The sequence below is a fragment of the Cervus canadensis genome, chromosome 3 (assembly GCF_019320065.1).
Source record: "Cervus canadensis isolate Bull #8, Minnesota chromosome 3, ASM1932006v1, whole genome shotgun sequence".
Lineage (NCBI taxonomy): Eukaryota > Metazoa > Chordata > Mammalia > Artiodactyla > Cervidae > Cervus > Cervus canadensis.
Window position 1 is genome coordinate 12,276,746 of NC_057388.1, and position 24,060 is coordinate 12,300,805.

Below are 24,060 nucleotides of genomic sequence, written 5' to 3' on the forward strand. Positions count from 1 at the left end.
AAGGCAATGCCAAAGAATGTTCAAACTACCGCACAATTGCACTCATCTCACATGCTAGCAAAGTAATGCTCAAAATTCTCCAGGCTGGGCTTCAACAGTACATGAACTGTGAACTTCCAGATGTTCAAGCTGGATTTAGAAAAGGCAGAGGAACCAGAGAACAAATTGCCAACATCCGTTAGATCATTGAAAAAGCAAGAGAGTTCCAGAAAAACATCTATTTCTGCTTTATCGACCTACACCAAAGCCTTTGACTGTGTGGATCACAATAAACTGTCGAAAATTCTGAGAGACATGGGAATACCAGACCACCTTACCTGCCTCCTGAGAAACCTGTATGCGGGTCAAGAAGCAACAGCTAGAACTGGACATGGAACAATGGACTGGCTCAAAATTGGGAAAGGAGTATGTCAAGGCTGTATATTGTCACCCTGCTTATTTAACTTATATGCAAAGTACATCATGCGAAATGTTGGGCTAGATGAAGCACAAGCTGGAATCAAGATTGCAGGGAGAAATATTAATAACCTCAAATATGGAGATGACACCACTCTTATGATAGAAAGTGAAGAGGAACTAAAGAGCCTCTTGATAAAAGTGAAAGAGGAGAGTGATAAGCTGGCTTAAAACTCAACATTCATAAAACGAAGATCATGGCATCCGGTCCCGTCACTTCATGGCATACAAATGGGAAATAACGGAAACAGTGACAGACTTTATTTTCTTGGGGTCTAAAATCACTGCAGATGGTGACTGCAGCCATGAAATTAAAAGACACTTGCTCCTTGGAAGAAAAGCTATGACCAACCTAGACAGCATATTAAAAAGCACAGACATTACTTTGCTGACAACGGTCTGTATAGTCAAAGCTATGGTTTTTCCAGTAGTCATATACGGATGTGAGAGTTGGAGCGTAAAGCTGAGCACTTAAGAATTGAAGCTTTTGAACTGTGGTGTTGGAGAAGACTCTTGCGAATCCTTTGGACTGCAAGGAGATCCAACCAGTCAATCCTAAAGGAAATCATTCCTGAATATTCACTGGAAGGACTGATGCTGAAGCTCTACTACTTAGGCTACGTGATGCAAAGAACTGACTTGTTAGAAAAGAACCTGATGCGGGGAAAGACTGAAGGCAGGAGGAGAAGGGGATGACAGAGGATGAGATGGTTGGATGGCATCACTGACTGGATGGATACGAGTTTGCACAAGCTCCGGGAGTTGGTGGTGGACAGGGAAGCCTGGCGTGCAGCAGTCCATGCGGTCACAGAGTCGGACAGGACTGAGCGACTTAAATGAATCAAGAACATATTTCATTACTTGCTTTCTGATTTTATGAACAGTAGCTCCAATGACTCCTTTATATATACACTTCGAATAAGAACACATACAGAACATCCAGGAATTTGGATGGAATATACAGCTGAATGTGAGGCCTGTGGATACAGAGAGCCAACTGTATTCATTATTCGACACCATTTTATATAAGGAACTTGAGCATTTGTCCCCACGGGTACTGAAGGGACGATTCACTGTCAAATGCAGTGGGACAGAGGCCTTTGATTAGAAAACAGCAGACAGGGCTCATATTCCTAGGTGACTTTCCATGCTAGATGGAAGTGTTTAATTTGCAATTACACAGTCTGAAAACAATTTTCAACAAAGCTTGACGGATCTTTACCATCTCTGCTTCACTGACCACTTTTTGTTCTCAAAAAGAGCCATGAATTATTCCATTGCTTCATAAGGAAGCATCTTTTAGTCTATCTTAGCTGTGCTGCCATTTAACATTAAATAAATCCTATTTCATTAAGAAGGTGCAATCTATGCCCTAAATAAAGCTTAGTTGGCACCTAAGGAAAAGCAATAATCAAAAGTAGATACATATCACTTCTGTATATAGAATTTATTTTACTTATACTTTAGTTACCTAATGAAAGGGAAATACCAACTCATGGTTTCTTAAGAAAAGTAGTATATGTTGCAGATTTTTAAAAATTACATTATATTCAAATAGCTCTTTCAAGGACAATTAATTATCCTGCCTTTACTTCAATCACCTGTGGACTCCGATCTGTAACAATGTCTCTTAAATGTTACCAAAATGGGGGGGGGGTGCTTTGTTTACAGACTCTGCTCTATCTAAACTATTTCTGGCTTTAGGAATGTGAAATGTTTACCACATCCACATTTTTTTTCAGTTGCAAATGTACATCTAAAGCAACTATTCTAATTACCTTTTACTGGGAAGTCACAGTTAGAATAGCTGGGTATTTTGAAAGTCAATTCAGGAGAAAAACAGAGAGCCCGGTTAAGTCCAATTAAGTGAGGTTAAACGCTGCAGGTCTAAACACACAGACAGAGCCTACCCTCAACCCTCCTAGGTCCCACATTGTCATGTTAACAACAGCAAACAAAAGGTTTAATGGGAGGAAAATGAAGATTATCTGTCCCACCTAAAACTAGGATAGAGGTCCTCTTTTTCAAGACCTACCCAGAGGGACACAGAACCAGATCTAACAGTATTAGTCACCCCAGGTCACTGACAATTTTCTATGGCAGCAAGACTAGAAACAGAAAACTTGAGCGCTGAAAAGAGGTATGCAGAAACAATTACTTGGTACAGCACACAGCATCTGAAGCTGGGAAAGTCGCTCAGGCGTGTCTGACTCTGTGGCCCCTTGGACTGTAGACTGCTAGGCTCCTCAGTCTGTGGAATTCTCCAGGCCAGGATACTGGAGTGGGGAGCTGTTCCCTTCTCCAGGGCACCTTCCAGACCCAGGAATAGAACTGGGGATTCCTGCATTCCGGGTGGATTTTTTACCAGCTGAGCTACTAGGGAAGCCCTAAAAAAAATTATTTTATTTATTTGGCTGCACTGGGTCTTAATTGAGGTATGCAGGATCTTTGATCTTTGCTGCTGCATGTGGGATCTAGTTCCCTGACCAGGGATCAAACCTGGGCCCCCACCACTAGGAGCACGGCGCTTTAGCCACTGGGCCATCAGAGAAGTCCCTTTCCTCAGTCGTGTCCAACTCTTGGTGACCCCATGGACTGTAGCCCCAAAGACTCCTCTGTCCATGGGGTGTCTCCAGGCAATAGCCCTCAAAGGCAGGATCTGGAATCAATAAAGAGATTTCTGACCACGGAGGACTGGGGCAAAGAAAAGGAAACTCACAGGAAAAACCTGAGGCGGGAAAGTGGGAGAAAACAAATGAGGAAGAGCCGGGGAGGCCGCACAGCCCATGAGACTGAGCAGAGAGGGGCACCTGCTGATCTGCTGGGGACACCCGGGGCCCGCAGAACGGACGGGCCTGCCTGCCAGTTCACTCTCTCGCAAGGCAATCACGTTTCCAGAAGTTCAGAGCTCAAATTGTTAGTGACTTCACTTGGTAATTACCAATACACCGAAAGCAGTGTTTTGAGAGGCAGCAGCCAGGCCTGTGGAATGCCTCTGAACTAGATGAAGCCACCAGGCTAGTAATTAAGCTAACTTTATATGGGAGAGGTCTCTTGCTCAAACTTGAGCGATCCTGCTCATGTCAAGAAAGCCATTTTAGCACAAAAGTGGAAACAAGAAACTTCTGAGCCTCAATTTCAGCTCAGATGCCACCCTTGGCACCTCTGTTCTCCTAACTACAGAAGTAGGAGGCCGACTCCTTCCAGGGGGTGTTACAGGGGATTAAGATCATGAAATACTATGAAGATGAAAAGGACTGAGTCTCAGTCTTGTATCATTTGCAGGTAGGTTAACAGTCTCCGTTTCTGTGTCAGCAAACAAGTTTTTACCATTTTATCCATCTAGACATTTCGATAGCAGTCATTGCCATAGCACCTAAGTGCTTTTTACCAGACAAGCCACTGAAAGACTGCTTGGCGTCTTGTCAAAATGACATGCTGCTATATCATGTGAAAGTCTGCAAGAGCCTAAAAATTCGGAACAGAAGAGGACTTTTCTTCAAATTGATGATGAATGCTATGCCTCACGACAATACTGTTTATTTCTTACAGCTGGATCACAATTTGGTGAATGAAACAGCCATCACATCGTGTTCCACTGCACAATCACACTGAGCATTTTAAGTGCTACTTTAAAATAAAAAAATACCAGCACAGGACTTCCCTGGTGGCTCAGTGGTGAAGAGCCCACCTGCCAATGAAGGGTTTTGAGACGCGGGTTTTGATCCCTGATCCAGGAAGATGCCACATGCCGCAGAGCAACTAAGCCCAAGAGCCACAAGTGCTGAACCCACCTGCTGCTACTGCTGAAGCCCAGGTGCCCCAGAGCTGGTGCTCCACATCAGGAGAAGCCACGGCAACGAGAGGCCTGAACCACAGGAGAAGGTAGCCCCTGCTCGCTACCACTGGGGAGAAGCCCGCACAGCGGTGAAGACCCAGCACAGCCAAAAATGCATAAATAAATAAAATTACTTTAAAAAAATCAGCATGTGTATTCCTAAACACTACAAGATCTCTAAATAAAGGGCGAGGTTCTCCCCAAAACACTAAGAGGGCACCACATAATATTTGATCCTCACAACGTCTCAGATCTTGGAGTACTCTGCCCACTACTTGACCTTGAGAAGTATAGAGTTCCAGCTGAGGAAGGCAGACTTGCTTGAAACAACCTCAGTTATTACACTGATTGTTTACCAAGGTCACCTAAAAACCTGAGCTAAAAAGAACAGGATAAAAAAATATTCTTAGGGAATACTTCTATAAATGCTGTGCTGAATGGCAAAACTAGGCATTTAAAGTTCACTTGAAAAAGCAGTATGTTACACATGGACCATTTATATCCATTCAGTATAAGTTGGGAATAGAAAAAAAAGGAACAACTCTAATCTTATGTGTCTGTGGGACAAGGTTTCCAGGGTCAGTATTACACAACGTGCAAAAGGCCTTCCTCTTGCCAGCATGGAATGAAAATGAAGATGGCAGGCTTTGCAAAACCATGTGAACTGCTGATTTAAAATGTGGATTAAGTGGTGATCACGAAACTGATTCAAAACTCATATGAAGAATTAAATATTTCTAGATATGTTTACATAGAAAAAAGTAACATTGATTCTATACAATGTGATTTTCTATATCTACGTGTAAATAAATGAAAGATATGTTAAGTAGACATTTGACTTACCTTCTTATATCCCTGAAGGTTTATTCAAATTGGCCATGAAACTTTATTTTTTAAATCTTCTCATTGAAAAACAGTGAACACCTTATGTTTGACGAAGCCTTAGAGCAGGGCATAATATAAAGCTAGTTCTAGTGGCAATGGCACCCCACTCCAGTACTCTTGCCTGGAAAATCCCATGGACGGAGGAGCCTGGTGGGCTGCAATCCATGGGGTCGCAAAGAGTCGGACGCGACTGAGCGACTTCACTTTCACTTTTCACTTTCATGCACTGGAGAAGGAACTGGCAACCCACTCCAGTGTCCTTGCCTGGAGAATCCTGGGGACAGAGGAGCCTGCGCGGCTGCCGTCTATGGGGTCGCACAGAGTCGGACACGACTGAAGCGACTTAGCAGCAGCAGCAGTTCATTACAACTTTTTTGGTAGAAAAGCGTAAATAACAAATTTCAAGAATCGTCTAAAGCTCTTGTTTTGCAATGGTTCTCAAAAACTATTTCCTAAATGATAAATGGCTGACATGCAAGACAATTATGACAAGGCACACATGTGGACAGGTTTGGAACGACGGGATCAGAACATAAATTCCTGATCTGGTATGGGCTTCACAGGAGTGGGTAAACTGAACTCAGCCCATCTCCCTTGAAAGATGGCGCCCTGTGAGCCTGGCAGGTGCCATTCAAGGGCAACAGCGCTGAGAACCAGATTTTTACATCAGTAACAGATCCAAACAAAACTCTAGCCAGCGCCGTGGCAAACTGTGTGCAGGGGTCACAACATCATATTCATCCTTGATTTATGTCTTCTGAGGACAGCTACTTGGCAGATGGCAGGAAGGGGCACCTCTTTCTAACTGGCATGAAGATGCCCTATGAGCTCCGGCAGAAGATCTTCTCCAATTTCGCACCAATGAACACTTACTAGTGTAGGAGATGAGCGTGGACTCAAATAAACGACTAACAGGATTTACCTTGTAGATCCCGAAGAAGCCCAAGTCCCTGACGACGGACAGAGCGCTGACTCGGGGCCCCGTGGTGATCTCTCCAGCCACTTGCAAACGGATCTTGACAATTTCCAAAGGGTTGGTGAAAATCACCTGGGAGCCCCCTGCCTAAAAAAGGAGGAAAAGAAAAGATTTAGTATAAAGCAGGGTGGGTGGTTCAGGAAGAGATGAGTGATTCTCCTCAAAGGAGCTCAGAATATTCTATTCTCAGTAGACTGGAGTTTCAGTTCTTGCCCCCGACAATTAAAACAGTGATTATGAGTTTGAATCAAAACACAGTGACTGCCTGGGAGGACTTGGGTCAGGCTCTGTTTCCTTCACGTGGAGGCTGGACGAGAGCAGACACCAGAGACCTGGTCCAACACAGACAGACTCCTGTTGGCCTCCCCCAAGTCCTCACACTACAATGACAAACATTCCTTGAAGCACAATCAACTGCCACCACAAGACTCAAAGCCAAGCACACAAAGGCAGCCACGAAATGAAAGTCAAGTGGTGTCCAATTAGAGAGACCCGACTGTGCCTTCCACAGCATGGGAAGGGGGCAAGAACACGGGTTTCCCATGACTTTTTTCTTTTTTATTAACACTTCACAATTTTGTCACTATTTCAATAATTGCCAGAGAACATGCAAACTTAGATGAAAGCTATTTTTTTTTACTTCTCTTAAAAAATCAGATCCCTCATCAAACACCATTTTATGGACTTACACATTATTAGATTTTATTTATGTATTAACCTGTGTATAGAATTGCTCTTTTCAAACAAGATAAATGTCAAAGTAGTAAAAAATATGCATTAAATCAATTACAGCCAAAACTATGAACAACATGTGTTCATTCTGGCAAATGGCTGGATGCCACACCTCCAAGATCATCTGTGGAAATCTCTAAAGTGCACACTCTAAGGGAAATTCTAAGCTATTTTGAAGCTATAAGCCTACATTTATTATAAGCAATTACATTCTTACTATACTTCAACTTGTTATTCCTTGTCTCAAACATATTACATTTTTATATCTTCCAAACTAAGGTTGACACACGAATGTAGTTCAGAATCTTCATTACCTAGCCACACCACCAAACCAGACCACAGACATGGTGCTGACGTTGACAGCTTAGCAGATGCTATTGTGGTAACAGGCACAGTTTGGGTCAATTTCATACCAAACTACTTCTTGCTAGACTCTCTGAGCCCTCAGAAAATGGCTTGTGTTAGTCAAAACCAGTTATAGGAATGGCCTCTGAAGTATTGTTTAATACCTGGAAATAAAAATCAGAAGCAACATAAATATGCAGTGGGAAGGGATAGATTAAATGCACTTGAGTATGTGCCTGCAATGAGATATTATGCTGCCAATAAAAATAAGGTGGGAGGTATTCAATATGCATTAGAATCAAAAACTCTCAGATGTGTAAACACATGCATGTCTCTCTCCCTATTATCCCTGACCATCACATAGCAGAGATACAGTACACTGGTAACAGACGGTTTATTTTCTTTTCTGCTATATTTTTTGTTTCTTCCACGTAGACCATGTCATGCTTCCATAAAGAAAAATAAATACTGCAGCACAACTTATCTGAGAGGTAATGTTAACCAAAAAAAAGAAACAAAGTAAAATGTTCATCCTTTAACTGTCTAAATCAAATCATTTTTCCATTTTTACCAAACTCAGTCAAGACACACATTCTTAAAAACAGTCTGGGATGTTCCTCTCTCCACCCATATAAACTACGGAGAAGGCAGTCTTCACCTCTGTCTAGACAGCCACCGACTCCCTGTCTGTACTTGCTTATATCATGTTTCACCCATCATCTTCATCTCTCCTGGGTGACTAAGGAAGCTGTAGAAAAAATCTGGTTTGGACTCATGAAAAGACCCACAGAAGGCCCCTCTCCAGGGGGAAGGAGGCCTGCTGGGGTCTTCCGTCCACACGAAGCCATGCTACTTCCCCTGCTCTGGGGCTCAGAACAGCCACACCTTGCTCACACGCCTGCGACCTGCAGGTGGGCCAGAAGACCGACCCCTGCCTGTCTACAGCCCTGGACTATTTTGTGAGTTTGCACCTGCATCTTTCCAAGTGACAGGGAGGGAGTTGCCTAAGGGAAGGCAAAACGAAGAGATAAAAGGGACCTGGCCTGGTACCAGGGCTGAGGGCACAGTAAAGGACTGTGTTTGTGCTTCTGGACTTGAGTTTTCATGTTGCAAAAATAAATAAAAATTTAAAACTGTTCCATGCGGCAGCACTGCTGGGAAGGATTTGCTGAGCTGGATTTAGCCTGAGGTTGACTTTTAAAAGCTCAAAAGTAGGGAAGCCCATGTTCACCAAGGGTAGAATAGAGAGCAGTCAGCGCACATGTACATGGATCTTTTAGAAGAACAGAACAGAAATCCAACGCACACTCACCACGTGCTGCCAAGAGCGGTTAAGGGGCAGCTGAGCATCACGTGTGACGACGGAGCCTCAGTCACTACTAGTCAGACCATCTCACTTGTCACGAGGACCAAAGAGATGGTGGATGTAGAGCAGCCGGCACCGTGCTGTGATTCTAAACACACTGGTTTCCTGTCCTCAGCTCTCAGACTGATGACTGTCCTCCCCGGTGGCATGTTATGGCTGCGTGAAGAGCTTTTCAAAAGCAGTGACTCCTAGATCTTACTGTTGGCAAATTAAATGAGAATTTCTGCATCTGCCCCTCCCTATGTGATTAAAATGTGCAGTGAGAGTTGAGAATCATTTTACTTCACTACATCATCTCTAGGCTGCCTTTCAACTCTGAGAGGCTGCTTAAAGGGCTTAAGGCTTTGATTTCTAATTCCAGTTTTCTACATACTTACAGAGAGTAACATTTACATGTTTTATATCTAAACTTTTAACAAACCTTTTATACATATCCAAGTAGTAATAACATTATTGAAGGTTATGATGTTTAGGTATAGAATTGCTATCTTATTCATTACCTTTGTTGTTGTTGTCTAGTTGCTAAGTTGTGTCTGACTCTTTAGCAACCCCATGGACGGTAGCCCGCCAGGCTCCTCTGTCTGCCAAGAATACTGAAGTGGGCTGTCATTTCCTTCTCCACAGGATCTTCCTGACCCAGGGATCGAGCCCACATCTCCTGCATGGCAGGCAGATTCTTTACCACTGAGCCACCAGGGAAGCCCATTCATTATCTTATAAATAATAACCACAAAAGTCAATATTATATACAATAAAATAAGAAAGAATACTCAATTCCCTTGACTCCAAGCCAACTGACAGATATCAATCTTTTAGGGCAGCATAGTGAAGTCTATCACAAAGGATGATGCAAAAGTTCCCTCCAGAGAGCTGCAGAAAATAGGGGCAGTGGGGAGAAAAGAGTGCAGTGATACTAGGGAAAAATGATGATGTGCTCGTTACCTCTGGGGCTTCAGAAAGAAAGAACCTACAGACTCAAAGTGGCACGCTGCAGTGGGGCTGAAGATGAATCGGTCCTTTGGAGTCAAACTGGAAGGAAATGAGAGACTCCGAGGCACCAAGGGAAGATACTTATCATCAGATGCACAGGGTCCGGGCACCACCACGACCCGATCACTGAACGGTACGCTACGGCCCCTCTTCAGCCTCCTGGCCTATTGTCCATTCACAGCGCCTTCCCCACATCCCGCCTCTGCAGAGATCAAAGACAGCTGAATCTGCAGACAGCGGACAGGAACACCTATTGTGCACGTGATGTCTCCGTGTCCCTCATCACTTGAAGCCTCTGGCTATGAAGATATTGCTTTTTGTATGTGTACAAATTTGTCACAAAGCACTTCCCTGTGACTTTCTGGACTCTGTGGCAAGCAGGCCAGGTGACAGTTTTCCACATTAGAACCAGCTCCACGTGGCATAAACTATTTACAATGGGGATACTGACTTGTTTTTAGGCTTCTCAGCATAGTCTTTATGATTGAAATCTTAGTTAATATCCAGTATGTGGATCCACCTAAACAGAAACTCACATACCTATTGCAGATTCACTTCTGAGGCTTGATCATTCATTCATGCATTTATTCAACAAATTAAAAATATATATATATATATATATTTGGCTGTGCTGGGTCTTAGCTGAGGCATGCGGGATCTAGTTCTCTGACCAGGAATCAAACCTGGACTTCCTGCATTGGGAGCCCATAGTCTTAGCCACTGGACCACCAAGAAGTCCCAATTTGCCAAATATTTTTAAGCAATCAGGTTCCAAGTTCATCCTAGCAACAGTAAGGACACAAGATGAGTGAGAAAGCATTCCTGTTCTCAAGGAGTTTTAAAGGGGACTGGAGGTAATAAACATTCATTAAGCATTCATCACAGGCTATTAGGGTGTTGTTTTGCATGTATCAATATTCTATATGCTTTCTGTTCACTCAAGAAACAGGTATTTTTTTCCTCCAGATTTTACATAAGAGGAAACCGAGGCATAGAAAGATGGAAGCAGCTATTATGGGCTGAACAGTGTTCCACCAGAATTCACATATTAAAGTCTTAGCCCTTAGTATCTTAGAATGTGACTAAAATCAAACATAGGACTTGATAAGAACTAATTAAGGTAAACTGAAATCCTGTGGGTAGGCCCTAATCCAATGTGACTGGTGTCCTTAGATACAGACTCAGGTATATACAGAGAAAGGACTGTGAGGAGCAGAGCAAGAAGGCAACCGTCTTCAAGCCAAGAGGAGCCTCAGAAGAAACCAACCCTGCTGACACCTTGATCTTGGACTTCCAGCCTTCAGAAATGCGAGAAAATAAATCTACCTTGTCACCCCACCCGTGGCATTCTCTTATGGCAGCGCTAACAAACTAATACAGCAACTGACACTTGAGAGCTACACAACCAACAGGCAGAGGAAGGCTTTTCTACTGAGTCCAAGAAATATATCCCTTATGAATACAAAACATGGCACATAAGATAAATGTATGGTATGTAACTCAAAGGAGGGAAAGATCTCCGCGAGCCTGGATAATCTGGGGAGGTGGTAAAGCACATAAGGAGATAATAGGTGCACAGATGTTTTTCAAGTTGATAAAGTTTCATTTGTCTAATCTTGCTCCTGTGCCCCTGGTGTCACACCAAGAAATCACTGCCAAATCCAACGTCATGAAGTTTTTCCCCTGTTTTCTTCTAGTAGTTTTATGGCTTCAGGTCTTACATTTAACGTAAGGTAAGGGTCCAAATTAATTTTTTTCCATGTGGATATCTGTTTTTCCCAAGAGCTTCCCAGGTGGGAAAGAACCTGCCTGCAAATGCAAGAGACATAAAAGACGTGGGTTCCATCCCTGAGTTGGGAAGATCGCCTGGAGGAGGGCACGGGGACCCATTCTAGTATTCTTGCCCAGAGAATCCCATGGATAGAGGAGTCTGGCAGGCCACCATCCACAGGGTCACAAAGAGTTGGATATGACTGAAGTGACTTAGCATGCATGCATATTCAGTTTTCTCAACACCATTTGCTGGAAAAAACCATTCTTTCTCCCACGGTGTGGTCTTGCCACTTCTGTTGAAGATCATTTGACCATATGCACAAGGATGTGTTTCTCAGTTCTCTATTCTATTCCATTAGCTGTTTTTTATGCCAGTATCATGCTGTTTGATTACTGTGGCTTTGTATAACTTGTCCTATTTTTTTTTAAACACCTTTTCCTTTTTACTGCTTGATGCATTTTACAACAGATATCATATAACCTAATTTTTACCTCTACATGATTCAGTATGGCTCCCTAAATGTGCGGGCATTTTCTAACAAAATCACAGTATTACTTTCACTCATAATAAAATTGGCAATATTTCTTTGGTATCATCTCATACCTAGTCCAAAGTTAAAAAATACAAATTGGTTCCAAAATGTGTTTATTGGTTTGTTTGAATCAAGATGTAAACAAGGTTTCCACTTTAACTTGATTATATCTCTAAGTTCCTTTTTGTAAAGGTGAATATTTAAAATATTTTATGCCAAAATGTCCATCAGCCAATGAATATACAAAGAAAAGGTGGGAAATACATACACTGGACTGTTATTTAGGGAAGAAATCCTGTCACATGCTACAATATGGATGAACCTCAAGGACAAATTCATAGAAAGCTATGGTTTCCAGGGATTGGCAGAAGGAAGAAATGAGAAATTGTTCCAAGAGCAGAGTTTCAGTTTTTTAAGATGAAAAACTTCTAGAGATTTGTTGCACAGCTGTGCGAATACAGTTAACGCTACTAAATTGTACAATTAAGAATGGTTAAGGACTTCCCTAGTGGTACAATGGATGGGAATTCGGTTGCCAATGCTAGGGACATGGGCCCGATCCCTGGTCCGAGAGGATCCTATACGCAACAGGCAACTGAAGACCACGTGCCCCAACTACTGAACCCACACACCAAGAGCCGGGCTCTGCAAGGAGAGAAGCCACCACAATGAGAGACCTGCGCAGTGCAACAGAGTAGCCCCCACTCACTGCAACGAGAAAGCCCTCACACAGTAGCGAAAACCCAGTGCCATCAAAATAAATAAATAAATCAAGAAAAAAGAATGGTTAAGATGGTAGTTATATGTCATGTGTTTTTGCCACAACTAAAATAAAAAAATAAAAAACAGAATTGGTGAAAAAAAGAAAAAAGAAGATAACATGTAAACTGGTCACTGAACCGCAGTTAGGATTTAGGAAATCCAGGCAGAGAAAGACACAGTCCCCCTGACAAGAGCGTGCGCCACATTCAGAAGGGAAATAAAACCAGCAGCACAATTGTCCAAAGAGAGTCTAATAAGGATAATTACGATGAAATCAACATGACCATCTCGGAACATCCACTGAGGGCTTGCTAAAAGCTCTGTTAGACTTTCTCTTTGGGTCCTCAAAACATCATCAGATAGGTGATAATACTATTTCCATTTTATAAGTGAGCAAGTGAGACTGAAAGGTTATGTACCTTGCCAGAGGTCACACAGCTAAGAAGGGGAAGCCTGGATTCAAAACCAGACCTGCTGGACGCCAGAACCTGAGCACTGATTTCCACTGCTTATCATGGGAGCATGGAAGAATCATCACTTCAGATGGTTGGAAGGGGTATGAGACAGTACGGTGGAAATTAAGGCTACTGGGGCCAGTGCGTGGAAGGCCTGCACTGCTAAGCTCGGTGAGTGGAGCTGCCCCCTGGGGAGGTGCCTGGGTGTGAGCGTGTGGTGGGAGGGAAGCTGGTAAGTGAAGTTTAGGAACCGGCCAGTGTTGGGACTAGTATCTAGGTCTCTGGTGACTGGCAGCAAAGTGAAAGTGAAAGTCGCTCAGTCGTGTCCGACTCTGTGACCCCGTGAACTATACAGTCCATGGAATTCTCCAGGCCCGAATACTGGAGCGGGTAGCCTTTCCCTTCTCCAGGGGATCTTCACAACCCAGGGATCAAACCCAGGTCTCTTGCACTGCAGGCAGATTCTTTACCACCTGGGCCACAAGGGAAGCCCAAGAATACTGAAGTGGGTAGCCTATCCCTTCTCCAGGGGATCTTCCCGACCCAAGGATCAAACCAGGGTCTCCTGCATTGCAAGCGGATTCTAACCAACTGAGCTATGAGGGGAGAGTTTACTAGAAGGGAGAACCCCTGAGGCAGGGATAAAAATCAAGCATTTAGTGGACTAGGTGAGAGAGAAGAAAAGCCAGAATTAAAACAATTACACTGGTAATGAGGTGGGGCGGGGGGGTGTGCTCAATCACTAAGCTGTGTCTGACTTTGTCCACCCCGTGGACTGTTGCCCACCAGGCTCCTCTGTCCATGGACTTCTCCAGGCAAGAATACTGGAGTGGCTTGCCTCCAAGGGAACCCTCCTCCAGCGGATCTTCCCGACTCAGGGATCGGACTCACATCTCATGTCTTCTGCATTCACAGGCAGGTTCTTTACCGCCAAGCTATCAGGGAAGCCCTGAGATGGGCAGTAGGGTGATGCAGTAGAGACCAGCAGGGCTTGGAGCTGAATGTGGGGCTGAAAGTGGTAGGATCAGAGAAAGGATCTGAGTTTTTGCATATGTGTAAAATGGAGGAACAAAGAGACCTAGAGAAATGACACATCCAGAAGGCAGTAAAAGGCCAAGTTGGGAATTAAGGACTGAGACACGGATGAGGGCATCATCCTACGTATGCACCTCCTGAAGGCGAGGGTTTATATGGTGTGAAAGGAAGATGAAACACCCAGGATAGAGGGCTTCCTTGGTGGTTCAGAGGTAAACAATCTGCCTGCTAATGCAGGAGACACGGGTTTGAACCCTGGGTCGGGAAGATCCCCTGAAGGAGGAAACGGCAACCCACTCCAGTGTCCTGGCCTGGAGAATCCCATGGTCTTAGGAGCCTGGGGGGTGACTGTCGATGGAGTCGCAAGGAGTCAGACACAATTAAGCGACTAAGCAACCACAAAGAGCTAAGAAATGATGAGACCCTCCAGCTGTATACCACAGTGCACAGTGACCCAGGCACAGACGTCAAGAAAGGGGCTTCCCGAAGGGAGAAGGCAGCCAGCCAAGGCTGCTGAGACAGGGAGGTGAAGTCCAGTGCGTGCAGCGACCTGTGGCTGCAGAGGGAGGCTGAGAAATTAGAGCCCCTGTCATCTCCATTTCTCAAGGGAAGGGCAGAGAGAGAGAATGCTAGTCATTTACGGAAGCAAGCAAGGTGGAATGAAAATTTATTTAGGGTCTTAAGGAGAAGAAGATCTAGGGAGAGTGAAAAGATAAACAGATAATTATGTTACACTTAAGCAGAACAGCACAAGTTCTGAGGCGAGGAGGGGGAGTGGAAGGGAGTTTTGTAAAGCTTGCAGATTTGCTTTAATGACACACACAGAGTTGTGGGATAATTTCGATTCACAGCAGAAACTGACAATTATTAGCCTTAGTTTTACTACATAGCCTTCAAAGATACAGAAAATAGAATCAAATGGATCAGGATTTGGCGTAAGGAGCCACAACTCAAGTTCTAAAGCATAAATGAAAGCAGCGTAAGAGCCCTAAGAAGCAGCAGCAGAGTTACGCTCTGGCTCTCCAGTGAAATTATGGCGAAGTCAGTCTGACCTGCAACATAGATGAGAGGACGAGGCAGTTAGTGACATCTAAGGATGAGCTCAAGGCCACTGCTCGTGCCTTCAAGCCCTCCACCGGAAGACGGGAAGACGCAGCAGGCAGCCAGTTTAAACACTACATAGGGCTGTTTTGATCATGGCATCCAGCCCCACCACTCCATGGCAAACAGATAGGGAAAGTGGAGACAGTGAAAGATTTTATTTTGCGGGGCTCCAAAATCACTGTGGGTGGTGACTGCAGCCATGAGATTTAAAAGATGTTTGCTCCTTGGGAGAAAAGTTATGACACATCTAGACAGTGCATTAAAAAGTAGAGGCAAAAAATTAAACAAGTAAAAAGCCAAGACATCACTTTGCCAACAAAGGTCCATCTAGTCAAAGCTATGGTTTTTCCAGCAGTCATATATGGATGTGAGAGTTTACTAAGAAGGCTGAGCACTAAGAATTAATGCCTTCGAACTGTGGTGCTGGAGAAGACTCTTGAGAGTCCCTTGGACTGCAAGGAGATCCAACCTTGCAGTTGATTCCTAAAGGAAATCAACTCTGAATATTCACTGGAAGGACTGATGCCGAAGCTGAAGCTCCAATACTTTGGACACCTGATGTGAACAGCTAACTCACTGGAAAAGACCCTGGTGCTGGGAGGGATTGGGGGCAGGAGGAGAAGGGGATGACAGAGGATGAGATGGCTGGACGGCATCACCGACTCGATGGATGTGAGTTTGAGCAAACTCCGAGAGAGTGCAGGACAGAAAACCTGGTATGTTGCAGTCCACTGGGTCACAAAGAGTCAGACATGATTTAGCTACTGAACAACAACAAAGAGTTGTAACCATTTCATAGACTCATTGTGAGGACTAAATAAAGTAGTATGTACCAACAGCCAGCACAGTGCCCGACACAGGGCAGCTGCTCAGGAAGTGGGGGGCGCTGCTGGGAGTCAGTGTGGCCCCATGATCGACAGCCGAGGCTCTGACAAACTTCTTACACACTCAAAACTTACTTCCCCGTAAAATGGACACAGTGATATGAATGCTCTTCATGCTTCCAACGTGCCAACTGTAGAATCAGGTGTATAGGAATAAACGAAACTGACAAAGATCCTCACCCTCATGGAGCCCATATTTGGGGTGTTCTTTAGAGGGTGATGAGAGGAGAACATGGGAACAAGTACCGGAAGCACCAATTTGCTACCAGATTGGTTTTTGGTACCAAAACCAGTGCCAAGCACCAGCACACCACAGCGCTCCATCAGTGGTACTGGGTACCATTAATAAATACACGATGGAACTCTGTTTAGGTGAATTTAGGTTAAACAAGCCCTTTTAAAGCCAGTACAATTGAGTTTTCAAATTTTTCTTTCCTAGGAACTTGCAAGTTAAACCTTCTTTCATAGGAAAGCATGGTCATACTCAGGATTCATAGGAAGTGGCCTCATCAGGTCAAACAAAGGGGGAGTAAAAGAACTCCTCTAACTGAGTGAGAAGTGATGCCGTAGAGCTCGGCATAACCTGATGGCTTTTATTTAATACAAACCCATTCAATTATATTTAATGAAATTCAAGCTAACATTCAATACATTCTGGGCACTTTTCCATTTTGAAGTTTGTTTTTTTTTTTTTTTTTCAACTGAAGAACTGTTAATCATCACGTCCTGGTAAAAATGACAATGGCTCGGTAGATAGCCAGCACAGATTGTAACACTATTTGTGGGCTGGTCTCTGTTCTTTTAGGTGTGGGCTGCTCTCAACAGCTGGTAAGCCACTGTGGAAATGTATACAGAAGGGGCTGAGAAAGAGACTAGATTGAGCGCAGTACAGAAGAGCTTCCCCTGCCGAAAACGATGCACCGTGTACTCCTGATCAGGCGATACGACTGCTAGAAGGGAAAGGCAACACAATCACCCTTAATGTTCAAGATCAAGTTCTAATATTTGGCTTTTAAAGCCATCCCAAGAGGATGCTAGGGTTTATGGCAGCACTAGTGATAAAGAATAAACCTGCCAATGCAGAAGACCTCAGAGACACAGGTTAGATTCCTGGATCAAGAAGATCCCCTGGAGAAGGAAATGGCAACCCACTCCAGTGCTCTTGCCTGGAGAATCCCATGGACAGAGGAGCCTGGTGGGCTGCAGTCCATGGGGTCAACACAAAGGGCTGGAAATGACTGAAGCAAAAGGGAAGAGCCCAAGTGGATGCTAGACGCCTGATCCTGCCACCGACACAAATAAAAGCGCACATCCCCATATGACACTTGTAGCTGCGAGAGTCCCCTCTGAAGTCTGTGATCTTCATAAACTCATTTCTGCTTCCAGGAGGGCTGAGAGCAACCAGAAAGGGGCGTGGGGCTATGGAAGCTACAACTATGTCAGCATGAAGCCCGTGCACCACGCTTCTCAAGTGAATGGCGCTCTGTCAACACAAAGCATCATTCTTTCCAAACACTCTAATTTTTCCCATGATACGGTCCTCAAGGCTTGAAGTAAAATATAGGTTTTTTCCTTCTAATACCCCCCTCTCTGAAATGGGCTAGATAGTCTGCAAAGAACCTAAAATGTGGCTTCTCTCACAGCTCTTGCTCAGTGCCAAGTGCTTCTGTCAGCGTGATTTTTTCTTCTCTTTCTCCCACTTTCGCCACCCAAATTCCTTCTGCCATACTATAGGATTTACTTCATTATTAACACTTCTGATCTGCATAGTTAACTTTATTCAGGGAAGAAATACTTCTTTCCTAGAAACAGAATTTCAAGAAATCAAATATTTAGCAAGGCAACAGTATCTAGAATCTTAATGTACTTCCCAAATTCTCTACTCCAAGAACAGTGCTCTTCACTGAAATGTAACTTATTTTAGGGCCAATGATTATGATCAAGTAGGTTTTAAAGTTATATGGGAATAGAGAACTTCCTGATAGTCCAGTGGTTAGGACTTGGCGCTTTCACTGCCAGGCTCCATCCAGGTTCAATCCCAGGTTGGGGAACTAAGATCTCTCAAACTGCATGGTGGGAACAAACAAAAAGAAGTTACAGAGGAATTATGGAGAAGACGATGCACCCCACTCCAGTACTCTTGCCTGGAAAATCCCATAGACGGAGGAGCCTGGTAGGCTGCAGTCCACGGGGTCGCAAAGAGTCTACCACAACTGAGCAACTTCACTTTCACTTTTCACTTTCATGCATTGGAGGAGGAAATGGCAACCCACTCCAGTGTTCTTGCCTGGAGAATCCCAGGGACGGGGGAGCTTGGTGGACTGCAGTCTATGGGGTCGCAGAGTTGGACATGACTGAAGCGACTTAGCAGCAGCAGCAACAGGGGAATTAAACATGACTTGAGGCTTTCTGCTCACGATTACAATCACAGGAAATAGCAGCAGCCTAAACACATTATTTAAAAGATAACCTTTTAGATAATCTAAAAGATGTTCAGGAACCCCATAACTCATTTTCTCTCACCTGTTACAAACTAAACAAGCCTTTCTCTTAATGCTTCTTTACTAACCAAGATGCATTCCTTGAACATTCTTTCCTGGGACTTGGGAGGCGTCAAAAGAACTCACAAGACAATAAAGCCCTTATGAATCCCCACCATTCTAGGCAATAGTCTTGTGAATACTCAGAGAATAGTAACAGTATTGCATGTAAAAAAAAAAAAAATTGATTCTGTCATCAATCTGCTGTCCACAGAAAACACAGCAGTGTATTTTTTTTAACACAGTGTAATTTCTGCTATATTTTAAACTAAAAGCATTAAATATAACTGTAATTTAATCACCTCCCTTTAATTTGAATTCACATGGTAGATACTTAGAGCTACTTAAAAAATTAAGTGGCAAAATGTATATGAAGAATATGTATCTTGATATTTTAATTATGCTCAATTGAATGTACTTAGATTTAAAGTGCTTTTCACAAGTGACATGTGCTAAGAATATCTAATTGCACAGTGACATTCAAAAATGTGTGCTTACATGTGTCAAAAATAGATTAATATGAAGTTATGGAGTATGAGGTATTCTTTTTAAACTAAAACCTATGTACATTATTTTGATTATTTAGATACAAATAAAACCATAAGACTGCAACTACAATAAAGGTCTACCTAGTAAATGTCTAATGATTTACTTTAGATGATAAATATTCAAGTGATAACACAATGTGTTACTTGAATAAATTGGGAAACAAAGATTTCTTAGGAAATCTAAGCTTCGACACATTTTCCATTTACTCTCTACCTCAGTGTTAAATGGAGACATGAAAATAACTTGCATGTCACTCGTATGCCGTGCGGGTATTATCATGGTGTAGGAAGAACACATGTAAAGAAGCAGACATTCGGCAAGTAACAGTGGGTGAATTAAGTTCAAACACAGTGCCCAACGGCACTCGGCTGCTGTTCACAAATATTGAAGATGGGCAGGTGCTCGGCAATCTCAAAGAGCAGCTGGCAAAAACATGAGGGCGTGAGGCTGAGGGGCCGCTCACTCCATCCAGCTGTGAAGGGAAAGTGCCGGACCAGGGGCCTCACGAGGGGTCAGCACCCTGCTGTGATCAAGAACCCGAACCTGTGCTGCAGCTGAGAAAAGAACCCTTATCTTAGCTCCTGGGGTTAGGGGCTGAATCCTGTCCCTCCAAAATTCGTATGCTGAAGACCTGAGCCTATACTTCTTATGTGACTGCACTTGGAGACAGAGCCTTTTAAGAGGTAATGAAGGGAACATGAGGTCATGTTCACGAGTGCTAAAGTTGCGTCCGACTCTTTGCAATCCTATGGACTGTAGCCCGCCAGGCTCCTCTGTTCATGGGATTCTCCAGACAAGAATACTGGAGTGGGTTGCCATTTCCTCTTCCAGGGGATCTTTCCAACCCAGGGATTCGAACTTGCATCTCTCATGTCTCCTGCATTGGCAGGCAGGTTCTTTACCACTAGTGCCACGTGGGAAGCCCATGAAGTTATATGCGTGCATGCGTGCTAAGTCGCTTCAGTCCTGACCAACAGTTTGTGAAGTCTTATGGGTGTGCCCTAATTCAATATGACCAGAGTCCTTAAGAGATTAGGATAAAGACAATACACAGATTGAGGGGTGACCATGTGAGGATGCAGGGGGAAGATAGCCACCTACAAGCAAAGGAAAGAAGCTTAAGAAGAAAACCAAACTTGCAGACACCTAGATCTTGGACTTCCTGCTTCTACAAGTGTGAGAAAAACGTCTTCTGTTGTTTAAGCCACGCTTCTATTGTTAAGCCTGTGGCATTTTGCTATGCCAGCCTAGAAAACTAATATACTTAGTTAAACTTACTAAATGCACGCCTCTTAACACAAAGCAATATGGAATTTTCTCCTTTGATTTGATGTGTAAATTAAGCTCTTAAGGGAAAGATCTGTGACTTGACTGTTAAGAATTCTGAAAAGAGAACAGATTCTTACCACTCACCTGTTTTTGAGACAGATACCAAATTGAAATCCTCTATTCTTAATTTCTTAACTATATGGCAAGGCAGAAAAAAACTACACTGTTAATGTGGTTTACAAATACTAAGTTTCAAGTTTTCAACTTCATAAGGTTTTAATATGCCTACAGAAGCCTGGCCAACAAACCGAAGTGGAATTGGTTTGACTGATATTAAAAAGTAATTAAGTCATAGACCTGTCAAATACATTCACATTTGGGCTCTGCCTGTTATATTATGTCTATTTTGACTACAACTACCAGAATTCCTTAATGATTTACAGATCTTCAATGTCTAAAGTATCTTAACTGTATGAAAGATGGGACCCAACCTTTCTTCATATTTTCATATTATAACTCCCTCCCCTATTTATTAGAAAACCAGAAGGATGACCCAGGGTTTGAACTGTGTTGAGTCAAACAAAAACTGAGATTTTCGCAAGGAAGGGGAAGGGAGAACAGAAGAGCAACAGCTGGCTGGCATAGGGTCTATCACGAGATGGACTTGCTCCAGGTCAGACGACGTCTCTGAGCCACCAAAGGCAGCCCTTGGCTTCCCTGGTGGTTCAGATAATAAAGTCTTTGTCTGCAATGCAGGAGACTGGGGTTCGATCCCTGAGTCAGGAAGATCCCCTGGAGAAGGGAATGGCTACCACTCCAGTATTCTTTACCTAGAGAATTCATGGAGAGAGAAGCCTGCTGGGGTACAGTCCCTGGGGTTGCAAAGAGTTGGACACAACTGAGTGACTAACATACACACACACAAAGGCAGCCCTCAGCCAAATAGGCCAGCGTTCTGAACTCTGACTGCCATCAGATAGCCTTTATTTTTGCTCCAAGTTCAAGTAAAAGTCTGGAGAAAGAGTTTTCCATAGCACCAGGCAGGCCACAGAATTCTCATTGCAGCCCAGTGCCTTAATCCTACCCCCCAGAAGACTTACTGGGCTAACTGTGAAGGAGCAAAATTTCATAATCCTCCCAAATCCAGAGCTTAATTAAGGTTCACTCATGGAGGTGTATAGTCTATAGGTTTGGGAAAATGGTTACTGACATATTAGCAGCATTATAATATCATACAAAGTATTTTCACTGCCCTAAAAATCTGTGTTCTGCTTATTCATCCCTTCGTCCTCTCTTCCTCCTCCCAACTCCTGGCAACCATTGATCCTTTTGCTATCTGCATGGTTTTGCCTTTTACAGGATGTCCTATAGTTGGAACCATACAGTATGTAGCAGTTTCAAGGCTTTTGCTGAAAACATAAGTTTTCAACCCCTTTGAGTAAATACCAAAGAATATAGTTATTGGATCTCACTGTGAGAGGAGGTTTAGCTTTGTGAGAAACCTCCAAAGTGGCTGCACAACTGTGCACCACCACCAGGAACAAACGAAAGTTTCTGTTGCTCCACATCCTCACCAGCCCCTGGTACTGTCAGCGTTCTTGATTTTGCCTCCTCTAGTAGGTGTGTTGTGGTATTTGAGCGCTGTCAGTCTTTTTTTTTTTTTATTAAAGCCATTCTTTTCTATGATTCCTTCATGATTCTGACATAATTTCACATGTTAACCATCCAATAAAATCTTCTCTACTAAGAACATAAGCAATAATGAGTTAAGTTATACTAAGTGCCCCAAGTTGTATATCTTCCTCCTGTTCTTAAGATTCTGTATATATTTGCAGGTTAGTTTATTTGCCATTTTTAGAAATGAATTCAAATAAGCCAGTATGAGCTTATAAAGCTTGGTTCCTTGACTGAGTGACCCATGAAAATACTATTTGAGAAACACCCTGGGGTGTACGTGTGTAGGCGTGTTAGAGGTATTCCTAAGGTCCACCAATTCCTTCACCCTGCTCCAATCCCTGGAGGTACTGTGTCTTCACTGTCCATCCATAATTAGGTTAGTAGCAACACAGTGTATCAAATGACTATCCTACATTTACTGCCCTCATCACCAACACCTGCTAGTCAAGCATTTGTTTATTCACTTCATAAATATTTTTAAGCCTTTCCCATATGTCAGACACAAGGTTCTACAGAGGCAGAAGAGCGAGACTAGAGCCCCATCCTGTGCATTTATAGATGTCTCAGTCCTGTCAACATCTACCCAAGGCCCCCGGGATGCAACTAGCTGTCAGCACAAAGTTATCAAGGAAGAGCTCAAATAGCAAAGCAGGGCCACATTTGACAAAGACAACAGGTCATACATATTAATAATACCTGATACAACCTCTGAGCCTTGAAGTCAGTAGAGTTGGGGAAGTCAGGGACAAAGCATAAATACAGACTAAGAAAATTTACAGTATGAGAACTGAAGAACTATGGACAGTTTCTTTTGCATTGTTTTCTACTCTAGCTTTAATACGGTTATTTTTTGAATTAAAAATCACAATCATATGTTGAAAGACAGAAAACGTTTATGATATGATCTTGACTAAAATATGTATGTTTGGTACAATTTTTTGTTTGTAAAAATATGAAAATTATTTAAAATAATCTAAAGTTTATGAAACAAGGATAATTTAATTCACTATAATCTTGTTGGAAGTCACCTATCAAACTATTATTATAAATTACCATGGGGGGAGGAGGGACCTTACAACATGGTTTTGTATTTTCAGGGGTATGCAAAAAGTCTCCTAGAGATACTCCAAATAAAAACAATAACAAAATGTAACTAGCCATTAGATTTTCATTAAACTACAAATAAATTATAACGTAGGTATTAAAAATGATACCCTTATTTCCAAAGCATCATTATAACACATAATAAATCTTGGCTACTTGACATGTGCCACAGCCGCAATCTCATAGAAATTCACCTTAATGACCGAGTCCTGTATCGTTCTGTATTTCTAAGTAGGATGTGTGCACCTGCACAGAGGAATCAGAATTCTGCCTTAAGAATACTATGCCATGAGGCCACATCTCCACAGAAAGCCCTGGGAAGAGAATGATCACAGAAGACTTAAATCCAATTGAGACACTCTGACGACCAGCTCTGATTGCCAGGACATGTGTTCATTACATGAGGGAATTTTCCCCCTGGTTTGAAATGACTGACTGAAAGTGATTCCAAGCTCAGTCATAAGGAATAAGGCTTTGGGTATATTTTATGACAGAAGTACCTACACTGTTATTCATAGGCTACTTCCAGAACTCAAACTAAAAACCAAAATGGTGCAACAAGGGTTTGAACACATTTACAAACAGTTGAAACAAACAGATTTGTCAAGCAAAGGTATGACTATCTGGTATGTCATGGGCTTCCCTGGAGGCTCATATGATAAAGAATCTTCCGGCAATACAGGAGACTCAGGTTCAATCCCTGGGTCGGGAGGATCCCCTGGAGAAGGGAATGGCAACCCACTCCAGTATTCCTGCCTGGAGAATCCCAAGGACAGAGAAGTCTGGC

At 43.1% G+C, this 24,060-nt stretch overlaps 1 protein-coding gene across 3 annotated transcripts in view; it reads right to left on the reverse strand.

The window, feature by feature from the left end:
• SLC25A13 (solute carrier family 25 member 13) overlaps positions 1–24,060 on the reverse strand; it is a 226,698-nt gene that overhangs the window by 36,122 nt on the left and 166,516 nt on the right. For all 3 annotated transcript variants that reach the window (XM_043462657.1, XM_043462658.1, XM_043462659.1), the window contains one exon: positions 6,102–6,242. In XM_043462657.1, coding sequence (XP_043318592.1) covers positions 6,102–6,242 — 141 coding nt within the window. The remainder of the gene's footprint in view (positions 1–6,101; positions 6,243–24,060) is intronic.